The following is a 15915-nucleotide window of genomic DNA, read 5'->3' as shown; positions in this document are numbered from 1 at the left end:
GGAATAACACTGCCACAGTGCCCCTGAGGGCAGCCCACAGCTTTTGGGAGCTTATGATGGGGACAAAGCCTGCCCTAAGATCACACAGAGATAAAACACTTAATATTTTACACTCAGGGCCAGCACTTACTTGTAACATCACCTTAGCAGGTAGCTAGTTGCCTGAAATGCAACTGGAGGACACACAGCTGCACGTAACTGAGGCTTGAGAGGTGACAGGAGGGGTTCCTGGGCTTTGGAAATCGTCTTAACCAAAAGGTAACTTACTGCAGATGAAGGAGAGCAAGAAAGGCAAGCTTGCCCCCGAAACTTTATGATGACTAAGCAGCACAAGGCTTTAGTTTTTTTTTTTTTCCCTCAGCACAAATACATAACAAAGTAGCATTTCTTTATATATTCTTTATACACATTAGAAACAGACTTCTCAGACCAAAATCCATACAGCTTAAAAATAACAACCACCAGACTCAGAAAAGCATTCCCCTAGGCAGCAGGCCTGCTGACAGACTGCAGGATGGCACCTGGCTGTTTTCTGCCAAATGGAGAACACCACACAGTGCTAAGTCATCCCTGACAAAAATTAGGCATTGCTGGCAAAAAGGAGAAAACATTTACAAAATACTTTGCATACAAAGACATCTTCGCTCAGAACCAGCACAATACACGGTAGGAAGAAGGTCTGTGACAGAATGCACGTAGCAAACGTCCTTTTGATTTTAGATCAAGATGGCTCCATCATTAAAAGAGCACTCCTTACAAATTTTTCCTGAACATCAGATAAGCATTAAGATTGTATAGCCATAGCCATACAAAGTAAAACGAATAAAAAGGGACAGTTCTGCTCCTTTAAAAAAAAAAGCATTAAGAACATTTTATTAATGAAGGCACTGAGCCCTTTCAAAGTCACCTGAATGCCACAGAACTGGCACCAAGTAGGTATCATGTCTTCACCCACAGTTCAAGCCACAAAATTGCCTGCGACACGTGGCAACAAAATTCATTCTGGTAACTTTTGCTCGCAGAATGCAGCAATGAGGATCACGTCTGTATGCCTCGGCAGCCAAACGTACCACAAAGCAGAAGTTCTCCCTCATTCTAGTCACTCATCCTGCATTACGCAAGCATACCCAGAACAACTGTACCACGCTGCCTTTCCTATTCCTGGGAGCAGACCAGCCATGAGCACTAGCCCGTTTCATTCAACGGGCCACTTAAACCCTGTTCTCTTTGCTGCTTTCTCTCAAGATAGCGAGCTCGGGCATCCTGTATTGATTTATCATCATTCCTTTTCTCCAGCTTCTTTGCAGGGTTGTCTTTGACTCCTTCTGGAGGGGGAAAGGAAAGAGAGACATATACTCTTTTGTGTCAAAAAAAAAAAAAAAAAGCCAACAGCATTACAATTCCCCTCATCTATAAAATGTCCAGACAGAATTCCAAATGTTTTTCAACTACCAGTCAGTCATTTGAATGAGTTTCAGAGAGGACAGGCTGTACCAGAAGAGAAAAAAAGTAAATAAATCATACTTTAAATCCCATGTCAATATTTGCAGTTGGGCTCATCCCACCCCCAAACGTATATCTTGCTTTTTATTGCCAACAGATGCTATGCATCTTATGTTCTATGCACCCGTTTCTTCTCTAAATTCACATCTCATACTCAGGTTTAGGCAGGAAGAGAACAGTGGTGGGAACAGGAAAAAAGTTTAGAATATCTTCAGAAATTTCTGGAGATAGGAGGAAGAGGGAGAATAACACACAGATAAAGCGGTGGGAAAAGTCAATACACCAGCTCAGACACCCTTAGAAATGCATGTTTTGTCTTGCACCCACTGAGCTGAGACCTTGGAGTTGTTTCTCCCAGAAGCACAGAAAAACTGTCCAAGTATTTCCTGCTATACCAAAATAAATCATAAATAATTAGAAGACTCTCTTAGAGTCTACATATTGTGTGAATGAAGCATCTAGAATTAATCTGTCTTGGAGTCAGGTTAGGAGTTCAGCTCATGCTGCAACCTTTCCTTCGACTGAGCACTAAACTAAGCTTTTGTCAGCTATTCAAATACCTATTTTTATGACACAACATTTGCAAGGACAACCTCAAGCTGACTTACAATTGCCTGATAAATTCAAAAAGTTGAGGGGTCAAAGAAAAATCCTCAGATCCCCAGACTTCAGACAAATAGATGAGGGTCCCTTCTGTTTTCCAGTAATTCAAATATCCTTTCCAGCAAATTTATAATCAAATCCAATTCATATTTTTATGATTTAAAATGGCTGTTTCATACAATTACAAAGGAGAGAAACAGACGCTGTTCTGAGAACAAGAGTCTACATTTTTTCCATTGTTAAGGAAATTGAAGAGAAACTCTATTACCAGTGCCGGGCTGTATATTACATTAAAATTTTGGAAGAACGAGTTCAGGAGTAAAGAGGCCCTTTGAATACTTGGCTGCTTTATAAAACCTGCTGACAGAAGAATCCAAAGAATGTCAAACAGCCAGATCAGTTAGCATACCCCAGTTTTAATTAAAAGACAATTTATTTAAACCTATGGCATTAAATTGTCAGAAAGACATTAACTACAGTGTGATTTATTTAATTATTTTTAATAGCCCTTAGGCACTCTCTCTTTTTCAGGTCACTATTACCAACTCATAATTTCTATGGCTCGATACCCTTTGCAAATTTAAAGAACAGACCCAAAATGCTTCTATTCCACTCTTGGTTAAGTTCTGTTTCTGTCAGGTGTAATAACCCAGAAGAAAGAGAGAGCACTGCAAGAACCAGTAGGAAAACACCACTGCAAGCAGTGCCAAGGCACAAAAAGGATTACAGAGCTGTAGTAAGAGAAGAAAACAGCTAGAACACGTATCAAACGTGCCAAGCACATCCAGATTAACACCTACTCATCCAGAATGTGTACCATGGTACAATACACACAGGCTCAACATATCAAAGAAAACCGCACGTGACAGAAATAGAAGTATTATGCTTACCACACTGCCTTTTAAGGTCCTCCTTATGTTTCCATTTGGTTATTTCCTCTTCAGTTACTTCTTCCCGTGCCACACTGCTCAGTTCATATGCATCAATTTGATGCAATCTAGGCAACAAGTCTTTGACCCACTCATAGCGAACAGGACACACTGTCCGGACATAGATTTTGGATGTCACTGTGACATCATGGAAGATGATCCACTCAAGTCGAGTCTCCTGGTTATAAAGCTTAAAAATACAAAGATTAGTTCATAACTGATAAAAAAAAAAAAATTCTAGAGCACCCTCCACTTGTATCTTCCAAAGCTTCAGATTCAAGAGTGGGGTAAAGATGACATTACCCTAAATTTTCAGGCAGGGAACCAGCAGCATGACCTTATAAAAATCACAGGATTGTAGAAAGGCTTGGTTTGGAAGGGACTTTACAGATCATCTGGTTCCAACCCTCCTGCCTTCAGCATGGATGTAGGGCCCCAACCAACCTGGCATTAAACAATTCTAGGGATAGGGCACCCACAACTTCACTGAACAACCTGCTCCAGTGCCCTGCCACAGTCTGAGTAAAGAAAAAGACTTGCTTAAAATTGCCCAGGAAATCCAAGAACAGCCAAAGAGAAAGCTCAGTCCATATAGCACTCATTTCATAAGCTGAAGGTTTACCAGTTTTGAAGATGTAAGGCTCTTTCCCACCCTTAAAATGAGTACTGTACTCTAGGCAGCACTGCATCAGTGTTTCTCCTGGCCATAAGTTAGCACAAGTCAAACCGAAGAGTTTACAAGGAGCTGACTTTTATTCCTTTTACAGACCCTTTGCTACTTTATTAATAGAAGTTGGCAACTTACTGTAGATGAAGGATGGATATAGACTATGCTGCCATGTCCGTCCATTGTGCAGAAGGTCCTGGCTGCAGATCTAAAAGTTTTGTGGAAAAAATCTATACTGAAATATGCTTTGCTGTGATTAGACAGCAACACAAGCTAAACAATTCAGCAGCAGAGCAGAAAATATTCAGATGTATAAGCAGGGGAAGATCCTTCCATAATTAAGTGCAAAAAATAGGTGACAGATAAAATATGTCTGTCTAATTTACCATAGTAGTACTGCAGACATAACACCACGACGATAAAGAGAGTTTGGGACCGCAGCCTTCTACAGCCATGATAATGTGACATCTTCAAAGCACTTTAGCTTAGTACCTGGCAGTACTCATCAGCTTGCAAGTTCATTTAATAGACAGAAAAAGTACTGTTCCAAGGACATAAGCAACTTGCTCAGGAACATAATCAGAGTCAGAAGGCAGACTTCTAGCCCTGTGCAGAACCACCACCTATAGCTGTAACCACTACTTTTTTAACAGCACAATATTGCTATTCTGTTTCAACATATAACTACATCCTTTAAAATATACATAATATATTTTCCATTCAATGTATGCAAACTTTATTACTTACCTCCTAGCTACATTGATGAAGTATCCTGCACACAGACATCTCCTTAGTATTTCAGTTCTAGAACCTTCAAATGTTTCTTTAGGGAAGTCTGGCAGCTAGATTAAAAAAAACAAAACAAAAAAAAAAAAAAAAAAAAGAACCAGGGTATTTGCTAAAGAAAAAAAAACTGTACATACGCCCCTTCATCCCATGGATTTTAAACTCCAGATTTCTCACCCTGCAGAAACCATGAGGAAATTAATTAAAACTCTCCTTCCTGCTTGTTACCACCACCATACCTGTTAGTTACACAAGCTATAATAAATATTTAAGCGTATTAGTTTCTACTGGAGAAAGGCCATAGCCATCTGGCAAAGGGTCAGTACTTCAGTACATGTCTTAAACTCAACCTAGCATAACTAGATGATATACAAAAAGTATTTTTCACCTGTTTCAGTTTACTGATTATTTCCCGAAGTTGTTTTTCCACACTAAAAGCAGATTTTACAGCTCTCCAATGGATCCAGTATTTCTGGCACCACGCTGAAGGAGACTTGCTGAGAAGAGAAATACTTGCATTATAAAGAAGCCCTTTGTAAACTGAAGGCAGAAAGTTGCCTCTATTTTTTGTTATAGTTGTACAAAGAAGGCAACCTACACAGGCAGATACTTTGTTAGTTTAAATAATAGTTGTCTTGATAGAAATTACAGATCACAATAAGGAATCAATCTGCAGTTAGGAGTAAGTACAGACATGTACATATATGGAATATATTCAAAAACCATCTGCAGGTGGGAGTTAATGAGCAACACAAAACCACTTACTGTAAAGAAATCAGTTTATACCTTGTTTTGCACTGTTCAAAAATATTTAAGAGGGTTGCAAAGTCATTGCAACCTCCCACTTGTGAGGAAAGTTCCTGGTGTTGAAGTTCTGCCTCCTTTTGCTTCTGAGGATCACCTGAGGAAATAAGTTACATCTCACTTTAACAAAGTCATTTTTATTTATCACTCCTACTTTATCTTTTATTAGCACATCTTCAAAGTCTGTTCAACAGTCTTGTATCTTTATTCATGTTATTTTTAGATTTGTCTCTCCTCCACAGCTGCATTTACAGTTCTTCCCCCCTTTCCACTACTGCTGAACAAGAATACGTAGATGCTATTCAATCTGTAATTAATCCCATCAGTCAGCGGTAGAGATGGAGGCTTCTAGTCTCTAAGAAAAGTTACTACATATTACTCTCACGACCAATTCAGATGCCAACGTGGAATCATAAAGGAACAGCAACCCTAAACAGCTCACAGGGATCAAGTGGAAGTTTTGCCTGAAGGAAAAAAGCAAGACTGTTGGAACCACCCCATCACAGCAGCTAATCTGTTTAATTCAGCTTTTGTCCTACTACTCAAGTACATTTGTAATGGAAGTCTTAAAAAAAACAGTCTAGAAAACAATGTCATCCATGAATTTAGTAGAAATTTGCCTTCATTAAATGCTACAAATGTACTAGTAAAAGCAAAAACATTTCTAAAATGTTATTTCAAGTTCTGAGTATTCCCTTAGTAGAGAGGGATAACGCTGCTGAGACCAATGTATTGCATTGCTGCTGCACTGCAGATATCAGAAATTTGTGGGTACTACCAGTAACACTGATGAAGGAAGGGGGCCTGTTCATATACATATCACACACAAACAAGTGTCTTCAAAATGGCAGGTCTCTGTGTTTGTGTCCTAATGTGTGCTGGAGAGTAACGAACGTGTGCTCTGGCTAGCTGGACAGATAACGAGTGCATATTGCCAGATGGAGGATGGGAAAACAAAAGCACGTTTGTGGCAGTGGGAAAGACCCCAGAGCAGAACCCAGACTATCAGTACTATCAGCAGTGTCTAGCTGTTGCACTAACAGGCACAGTTAATAGACTACAGAGATAACTGGACAAAAGCCAATGAGTGACTTGAATGGACAAAGGTCTCTCACAAAGATCGTGCTACACAGTCTTTTCTCAGCTGGGGGTGGGAAGGTGTGCTGGGGAATCAGGCTGAAGGGAAAAGGAGATGGGAAGGAGGACGTGGGAGACTGGGTTTAACTATCAAGAGGTGCTAGCCTGGAACGCCAGCAAAATCACATTTTCCATTAAGCCAGAAAAAAATGGAAATGGAGGCAGTGACAAGTTGAACTTCTCACGTTAACTTAAAAGCTTTACCTATTCAGTGTTACTGAAGAGAGAAATCCATCCAGAGGTGACCCCATTCCTTAAAATTTAATTAATCCGCTCCTCTGGCTTAAAATTAGACCAACAGTAGACACCACCAATAAAACATCTGCTGTGGCGTGCTCCCTCCCCCTTCACCCCAAAGCACGGCTTTCCTCCTATGACCTCTCAGCGCTCCATTAGCTTACCCAGATGTTACTTTACAGCTCCCAGCCCTGGGACAAACACAAACCAATTCAATGCTATCTTGAAGCCTTTGGAATAGCTGTTGTCCGATTCCTAGTGTGCAAAATGTCCTAACTCCAAGACCACAGAAAGCTGTAAAAATATATGGGCACATGTATATTTGCCCTAATCTTAACATCCTTCCCTACAGATCTTTCTCTGGAGACAACGCGCTGCACACGAGGAATCTTCCTCATGCTGCAATATACGTGTTATTTGAAGTGTTAGTTTAAGGTGAAGCAGTGTGTGCTGCACAGCCACTGCCTGAGATGTCCCTGTCCAAGCTGAATTCCCCACCTTCCCAAGGCTGCTTTGAGATAAGGGCCTTCCTACCTGGACGAATGAAAACATTTTCCACAGACAACATGGCTGCTATGGGAAGCAGCATATCTTCACAGTCAAGAGAAGCGGCTTTTATGACAGCACAGGTCAGGTTAGGAGGGAGGGGAAACTGCACCAGGAATTCACCCAGTCTTGTCACGTGGCCTCTCCTTATTGCAGGAAAAAACAAACAAAAAACCAACACAGATTCAACAACACTATGCTTAAATGTAAACGGGAACAAGCACACACCATGTTAGCCACCATATATGGATAAAGAGCAGGAAATAAATGCTTCCCTCTGAACTGTTCTAATACCACAATCTGCGTGCACCCAGACAGGTGCTAGAGACATACAGCAAGTGTCACTAGCAGAAGAGCCCTTCACCCTTCTCCAGTTTGCCTGTGCCTACTTCATGGCAGGCAAGGCTATTTAAGTGTATCGTATGTTTAACATTAAGATTTTTTCTAAGAAGAATTCCTGGAAGCTTTGGATAAGATCTCCCTTCCTGTCTTGAGTTCTCCAATGGGTCTCACAGCCAGTGCATAAGCACCTTCGTCACATCAGTCTAAGATCTGCTATCAGGAACTGCTGCACAGAGAGTTGAATCTGTATGTTGTTATTCAGGAACTCTAGGACAACATGAAGAAATTAAACTCTCTCTGAAGTCCTAAGCTATGCTCTAATTCTAATTTTACAATGAGTATATTAAAACCCAATAGTTAACTTCCTGGTCAAATGAGGAAACAAGTTATTGCTGGGGAAAGTCCTTAAGCCCAAGTGAACAGCTCATTAACAACAATTGAACCATTAAATTTAAATTCTTGCAGTGACTACACCCCTTTATTTTTTACCTGTCAATAGCATCACACTGGTAAAGTTGCTTGAGAGCTTCTAAAATATGCCTCTCTTCAGGACGGTCCAAATAAGGAAATCTATAGTAAAAAATGAAGTAAAAATCTCACTGTTCAGACTCAGATTAGCTTTGTTAATTTTCATATTTAGTAAAATACTTTTATAAGCTTCCAGTAGAAGTTACTGACCAAAGAGATGACAAACATCTTCAGTATATGGGTATATTACTAAACACACAGCTTCACGATGTAGAATTACAACAGCAGACCCAGCATGGCCTATGAAAAGATTAGCTATATTTTCTGCATGATTCACCCTAAATTTAAACAATTCCACAGAGAGCTGGCTTTTGCGCTGTCAGTATTTCAAAGGAGCACTATTCGTTTCAGAGATAAGGAGGTAGTTTTGGCAGAACCTCACACTGAACTTGGGCTCAAGATCCAATCTGGCATTAAAGATTCTGAGAAGAACAGCAGAAAAGCTGACAAGCTGATTGTATTGTCCCGTCACAGTTGGCCAGGGACCTAATCCTGCCTCCTGCCAATAGGCTCTCGGTGCCTGTGCTGCTTTGCCTCTGAGACCTCTGGAAGAAAGTGATAATCCCCCTGCTCCACGGAGGTTACCTTATGACATCATGCACAGAAAGGCACTTCAAGGTCAGGATCACAGATGTCAGACTGGTTCTCTTGATCTCTGGGACCGTGTGATCAGGCATACACTGCTCCCAGAACTCTTTGCTGTATAGCCGGTAGCTTTTTCCGGATGATGTCCTGCCAGCTCGGCCAGCTCGCTGCATTGCTTCACTCCTGCCAACACACAAGGGCAGGGAAAAAAAAAACACAAAACAATAAAAAAAGAAAAAAAAAACAACAACCTTGATTCATTCTGTTTTTAACCAAAGCATCACACTGTAATAATAACTAATATCAATTTCTGTGCTTGTAGATGGAAGACTTAATATATTGTGCAGCAACTGAGAAATCCAGATATACAAGAAACAGCAAAATGAAGAAACAATTCTATTCAAAGGAAGAATCTTTTTTTTTATTTAATCTTCTCTGAATCAGACTGTTGTATTGAGCAAACATGTGAGCCACTGTCCAGACTAAGACAATACGCTGTCAACTCCTCCTTAATGCCTGTGATTTCTTATAGGAAGTTACATGTTCTGAACAACTTTTTGCGCAGCAAACAAAATGCTTTTGAATTACGAAGTCTCAAAAGACCCCACTTCCCTCTTGTGCTCCCTCTTTTTTCTTCTTTTGTAAGAGCACCTGAAACACAATTTTGTCAGAGCACCTCCCAGAAACACCAAGCAAATCACCTTTTTCAAACTTACTTTGAAATGGGAACCACCTCCAGTATGTCCAAGCCAACTCGTGGGTTATGATTCAACTGCTTCACAAATCCACTGTCTACTACGTACCTGGAAAAGATTCACACTGTCAGAGAAGACAATAACAGAGGCCTCAATAGACAGACAGGCAAATGCCACATACATATAAGCTCAGAGCAAGAACACAATTGCCCTGCATTTGCTGCAGAGGTAGTTGCACTTTGCTGGCCAGCTGCAGCCCTGCAACAATTTGATCTACAGGATGTTACAGATAACACCTCCCCACACCCAGCAACATTATGCTGATTTACTGGAGCTGATCTGATTTCAAATTAGGTTCCAACAACATTAGTCATTTGTAAGACTACACAATAGCAGCTAAGGTATTTCATTTACCCACTACACAGACAAAAAGAAGGCAGCAGGTAATTTACCAGATGGGTAGAGAAGCAGAACGAAGTCAATGAGCTTTTCCAAATCTAGTACAACTTTCTGAATTATTCCCTCTATTACAGCTTTTATAAATAGGAAACGATACCTGACTCCTTCAATTGTCAGAGATGTTGCAGCGATGTTTGTGGATACCACACATTTTCTAATGCCTGTGGGAGCTGGCAAAAATATTCTTTTCTGTTGATCTGAAATGACAGGCAGTCAGTAAAACAGTGCTCTGATATCAAATCATCTCTAACACTAGACAAACATACTCAAATATTTAGTGAAATTGATTTGAATGAAATTAGAAAAGGAATCACAAAACATTTCAAAATATCGATTAGATCTTATTTTAGCATATGTCAGGGAACAGAGAATATACTCTTTATTGTTTGCATACTCAAGAAGATTTTGAGATCAAGAAAGACCAACTCTCCTGGATATTTCCTAACATAAAGCTAGGAAAAAAGAAATGCCACCTGGTCTTAACGGAATCTTCAAGAATGATTTGAAGGGTTTCAACATATCAGAGCAAGTGAAGGTGAACATGAAAAGATTCAGATAAACCCCTCATGCTTCCAGCAAGTATTCTTCTAACATGTAAAAAAGTAACAAACGCAGTTTCCTTTAATTCACTTACATTTCCAAAAAACAACAGAAGGAGGTAGAAATTCAGCCTTCTCCTGAAATTTATTTTTTAAGACATGAAACTTCAAAGTATCAAAATCTCCTTAAAATTCTTTCCTGTGTATTTAAAAGGCTGAAATACAATGGCATCTGAGAAACCACCAAAAAAGGAATTAAAAAAATCTGTCAGAATCTATCACCTAGCAAGGATGGAGAAAGGAAGAAGCTACACCTTTCATTTATGCAACTTCTCATTTCGCTCTTTGAAGAAGATGAAAACTTTCTGCAGATCTTTCCCAGATAATTTCTCTCAGCAACACTTCCAGATGAAAATTATTGCTGTCCTGCTCTTCTGAGCGCTTATTCAGCCTCTTGGCATTCTACACACCACACCCACACGTTTAAACATCACACTTGAGATCATCTGAAAATACAGCGCCTGTGTTCAACAGAGGTCAAAGTGCCTTTGCTTTTTTAACTCTTCAAAATTAAATGTGATATTGCTGCCAAATAAAACAGAGTGACTCACTCTGATAACCTATTCTTTCTATATTGCGTAACGCTGTATTCTTTCAATCTTCTTTTACAGGTCTACTCTCATCTTTGAAAATATACTGGCAGTATCTTTTCCATATAAAATAAAACAAAAGTAAAATGTGAGGTCCCTAAATACAATAACTGAACTTCCAGTGTTGCAATATCCCCTTCCTAAGCCGGAGACACTGATACTACATGATGCAATTCCTGCTATTTCCACCATTTCCAGTGGATACAAATTTTAGCTGGAGGCTTCTGTGCCAGTGCAGAGAAAGATTCAAGTGTCATTAGTTTATGAACACCACAAAAACAAACAAACAAAAAACCTACACACGCAATAGTGCTACAACATTGTAACAAATAGGTTAATGAATCTCATTTCCCCAGTCACAATAAAAATACCTGTGTAGGATGTTGTTTATAACAAGTCTTGCAGTTAACATCTGCATTAATTAAATTCTGTAAGACATTATTTGCTCTTACCTGTTGACATCGACCCATACAACGGTAAGATAAGCAGGCCTTCAATGGATCGATCGTGTACTTCATATCGGTAATCAATAGACTCTGCTTTCTTGAAAAGGAGGTCGCAAGCTTTTTCTATTTCGTTTTGACCTGAAAAAACATACAAGAGCATTTACGTGACCTGTTCAGCCACCACTCTGCCTTCCTCGTCTGCAACATCTCTGCACAAGGCTTCTGCCAACGTTGCGGTCACCCATCCCACTGCAAGAAGGAAGTGGTATTTATGAGTTAGCCTCGTCAGTGACGATCCCGTCTTCCCACAGTACCTCTCACCAAGGCTTTTCCCTAAAAGATGACTGTGCAAGAGCTTCATATGTCACTTTCAGTGCCTGGCGCACACTCTGATGTAGGTTTTTGGAGTTAAATAAATTCTTCCTTCCCAAGTTAACAACTAAACAGAGCAATACAAATATTGAGCTAATTTGACACAGAAAGAAAAGAACATGTGCAAGTCTTGTACATACTTTTCATAGCTGATCTCATAGGCCTGGATATACCTTAACGTGCTGTGAAAGCAATCACTTCACAAGACTGTCTGTCAGTCTGCATCTCTCCTTTCTCTACTTACTGCTCTGGAACAAACTGTAAAGTCATGGGAAGGTTGTACTGGTTTTGCTGACAACAAAATACTTTCCCTGGAATGCCCACTAGTTGTTGAAATAAAGATTCTCACCTGTCAGGAAAACCAAGATGTCACCTTCTGGTTCATTTAAGTGGATATCCAATGTCACCTTCACAGCCTGAAAGAAGCAACAAACAAGCCAATATCAGCTGGAAACAGAACCTCACTCTTTCAGAGACCTTATGGTACTAATTATTTCCTGCACCATGCAGAGATGGTGAGAACACAGCAATCCAGCAGCTGAGTCTTGTGGTCTTTAACAGATGACAATCCTACCAAGAACAGAGAATGCAACACAGAGTAAAACAGGTCAGACCTCCGTAACATATGCGGAGCTTCCTGTGTCCCGTGGGCTGAGCAGGTTGCAGAATATCTCCTTTACTGGGTAACTTCTTCCTGGAATGTGCAGCACTGAGCAGTGTCCAAAGAACTCTGACAGCTTGTCTACCTCCAGGGTAGCGGACATCACCACCACTTTCATGTCCGTTTTCCTGCCCGCTGGTTTCTTCTGCAGAAATAATTTCTTCAGCAAACCAAATAAAATATCCTAACAAAACAAATAAAAAAGGCAATTTATGTTAGTTCCTCATTCTTCTTAGAAGTGCCTGATGAACAAAGAAGGGGCTGAGTTTATGTCATGGATATAGAGAAGACAAAAAAAATACATGTTCAGGGCCTAAGCACTCAGAAGAACACATACACTTAGCCTGGTCATCTCATAAGAACGCAAATTAGTTTCTAGAATTTAATTAATGTCTCATTAGTTCTTCTCACAGCCTATAAATGGAATTATTTGCTTTTCATTTTTATACTGTCACGGTCAAGTCAACTAAAAGAAAAAAAAACTCAGATCAATTAAAAAATAAAGTTATCTTCATCCAGTATATATGTTACCTGACTGAGTGGACACCCTCCTTTGTTGTACTACTTATTATTTGGACTTCAGCAAATTTATTTTACTCTGCATTGCAGTGGATTAAAAATCTGCTCCTTTTAGTTAGTTACAGGTGATGGAGCAGTAACTTATATCACTCTAGCTCAATTACTTGCAATACTCTCAGATGCTTGAGGACAGAAGTGGGATGCAGAAAGCATTGTGTCTTTTCCCCAGGCTGACTACTAGGTTGTTTTCCCTGTTCCCATGGCTCACTACTTAGGACTGTCTGGACATTGATTCCCTGCTATTGCCAGCTCTTTGGCTTCCCCATGTTCTCTCTCTCCCACCCAATGTCTGTGACACAAAACAGCCTCTTGAGGACTGAGTGACTCGAGTCTCACTGCTCACCACAGAAGGGTCAGACTGACATTTGACAGCTTTCAGCACTTAGGTCAGTCTGGATACCTCCATGACCTCCAAACCATAATCTTTTTGCACAGTCATATACACACCCTGCGAAACGTTAGGCCTTAGAGTGAGAGAGATGTTTCAGGCTGGTTTCTGTTTGTGGGTGGTTTTTTGTTTGTTTTTGTTTGTTTGTTTGTTTTTTATTTGGTTGGTTGTTGCTTTTTTTTTTTTTTTTTTGAGGGGACGAACAGGGGGGACACTGCTGTCCAGTGCCAGCCAACATTTAAGTGCTGTCAAACACAACAGCTACCACAATTTCAACTAGATTACAGGCAGCATCTTATTTTCAGGATACACAGCATGCAACAAATCAAGCAGTGATCCTATGGTCTTAGGGCAGCAAAAGGATAAAGCACATCTGTCGAAAGCCAGCCAAAAACCTTGAGAACCATGCTCATTACCTTTTTGAGCAATAAGAGAGACAACATTTCTAGAGGTCCATACAGACACAGTGTCAGGACTCCTGAGATCTTGTCTTACTGCAGGAACTGACCCACTGTGAAAGATTTTTAGGGAGTCACTTAGCCTGTTCCTTGCTTTGGTAAAACTCTTCTGTCATTAAGTACAGAGGTAATTTCAAGATGCAAACCTCTTACAGAACCTTCAGTTGAAAATAGACCAGAAGGAAAGAGTACCACACCTGTATTATTTTTACCAATGAGTTCAAATTTCCCCTTTACCAATACCAAACAACATTCGTGTTTAAGGTGACACTCACAGTGCTAAGGCTCCGCTCGTGGGCTTCATCCAGAATGATGACGCTGTACTTGCTGAGAAGGGGGTCGGCCAAAATATGCCTCAACAAGCAGCCATCCGTCATGTACTTGATGGCAGTATCCTGAAAGGTTCAATTAGACCTTCATCTGTCACCCTGATTATTTACATCGATACAGGTCAGATACTCACCCAGCAGACACACACATACATGCTGGGATTATAACACACAACTTTACCCACAGCATCACAAGTGTCTGGCAGCGTTCATCGTGGTGGGGCATGGGAACAGGCTGCTAAGAGAGGCTGTGGATGCCCCATACCTGGAGGTCCGCAAGGCCAGGCTGGATGGGGCTTTGGCCAACCTGATCTTGTGGGTGTTATCCCTGCCTGCAGCAGGGGGATGGAACTGGGTGATCCTTCAGGCCCCCTCCAACGCGAGCCATTCCATAACTCTACGATAAGAAGTGAGCCCTGTGACAACCCAACCGCAGCTCCACCCCGCTGGGACAGCTTCCCAGGCTCTCACACTTCCACCCCGCATCCCCCGAGCACCCCCTGCTCCCTGCCCAGCACCCTACCTGCGAGGAGCAGTCGTCGAAGCGCACCTGGTAGCCCACCACGGTGCCCAGTGTGCAGCCCAGCTCCTCAGCCACCCGCTGCGCCACCGACACGGTGGCAACGCGCCGGGGCTGGGTGACACCGATGGCCCCGTGCTCGGCCAGGCCTGCGGGGAGAGAAACGGGGGCATCAGGGGGCTAGGAGGGGCTGGGGGGGGCTGAGGGAGACTAAGAGGGGTTGAAGGGGGCCTGGGGGTCTAGAGGAGACGGGGGGGATGAGGGGAAGCTGAGAGGGGCTGGGGGGGATGAAGGGGGGCTGAGGGGAGACTGGGGAGGGTCTAAAGGGGGCTAAATGGGGCCGAAGGGGGCCTGGGGGTCTAGGGGAAGCTGAGGGGGGGCTAGGGGAGACTGGGGGGGGCTATGGGGGACTAAGGGGGTCTGAGGGGATCCTGGGGGGGGGCTAGGGGAGACTGGGAGGGTCTAAAGGGGGCTGGGGACGACTGAGGGGGGCTGAGGGGACGACCCCCCCCCCTCGCCCCCCTACAGGCTCCCGAGGGGCTCCGGGGGGGGGGGTCTCCCCCCAGGCCGTTACCTGCCTCGAAGAGGTACCGGGGCAGCTGCGTGCTCTTGCCGCTGCCCGTCTCGCCGGTGACGATGAGGAAGGGCTGCCGGCTCACCGCCTCCACCAGCGCCCGGCGGTAGCGGCGGATGGGCAGGCGGCCGCCCTCCATGGCGGCGGGGGGACCCCCGCCCGCCCCCTGCCCCCCGCCCGCCGCCCGCCTCCCCTCACGCGAGCCCCGCCCCCTCGGTGACGTCACCCCCCGCGCGGGAGCGCCGCCGCCGCGCGCACAAAAGTGACGCAGCGCGGCTCGTCGCCCCGCCCACCCACCCCTAAACCACGCCCATCCACCCCTAAACCACGCCCACCATAACAGCTCCGCCCCCTCTCCATACAGGCCCCGCCTCTCCCCCGTGTAGGCCACGCCCCTCTCCTGTACAGGCCCCGCCCTTCATAGCCCACCTCCTCCCCTCAGGCAGCCCCACACAGCGCCTCACCCCCCCCCCCCCCCCAGCTCCTGTAACCAAAATGGTTGTTTTTTACCCCAAATCGCCTAGGGGTCTGGCAGGGGTGAATTACAGTGTAAAATCAGAGGGACTGCAGCAGTTCTC

At 42.9% G+C, this 15915-nt stretch overlaps 1 protein-coding gene across 3 annotated transcripts; it reads right to left on the bottom strand.

Moving 5' to 3' along the window:
• Positions 1-384: 384 nt before the first annotated feature.
• DHX40 (DEAH-box helicase 40) lies at positions 385-15572 on the bottom strand. 3 transcript variants are annotated; one of them, XM_084492796.1, is made up of 18 exons: positions 15526-15572; positions 15338-15425; positions 14767-14912; positions 14190-14309; positions 12443-12673; positions 12178-12244; positions 11463-11594; positions 9919-10018; positions 9384-9470; positions 8668-8850; positions 8044-8124; positions 7201-7358; positions 5275-5389; positions 4877-4985; positions 4450-4544; positions 3841-3910; positions 2997-3225; positions 385-1325 (listed from the first exon to the last, which is right to left on the bottom strand). In XM_084492796.1, the coding sequence occupies exons 4-18, from the start codon at positions 14289-14291 to the stop codon at positions 1186-1188; spliced, it is 1899 nt and encodes a 632-aa protein (XP_084348922.1). In that variant the 5' UTR covers positions 14292-14309; positions 14767-14912; positions 15338-15425; positions 15526-15572; the 3' UTR covers positions 385-1185. The 3 variants fall into 3 exon arrangements, with proteins under 3 accessions (XP_084348922.1, XP_084348920.1, XP_084348921.1); XM_084492794.1 differs by lacking the exon at positions 15526-15572 and having other exon boundaries at positions 15338-15498; XM_084492795.1 differs by lacking the exon at positions 15526-15572 and having other exon boundaries at positions 385-1322; positions 15338-15498.
• Between the last annotated feature and the right edge of the window lie 343 nt (positions 15573-15915).

This window comes from Aythya ferina, assembly GCF_964211825.1.
Source record: "Aythya ferina genome assembly, chromosome: 19".
NCBI classification, from domain to species: Eukaryota; Metazoa; Chordata; class Aves; order Anseriformes; family Anatidae; genus Aythya; species Aythya ferina.
Note: the sequence above shows the minus strand (reverse complement) of the source record. Positions and strands in the feature narration are given on the sequence as shown.

What these genes read in the sequence shown, in the direction of transcription:
- DHX40 (XM_084492794.1), bottom strand. Translation starts at nt 15,476, where the DNA reads ATGGAGGGCGGCCGCCTGCCCATCCGCCGCTACCGCCGGGCGCTGGTG. An exon ending in ACGAGCGGAGCCTTAGCACT is followed by an intron (nt 12,674 to 14,189) that starts GTGAGTGTCACC and finishes TTGTTTTGTTAG; the next exon opens with GATATTTTATTTGGTTTGCT. An exon ending in CAGTGTGATGCTATTGACAG is followed by an intron (nt 7,359 to 8,043) that starts GTAAAAAATAAA and finishes TCCTGCAATAAG; the next exon opens with GAGAGGCCACGTGACAAGAC.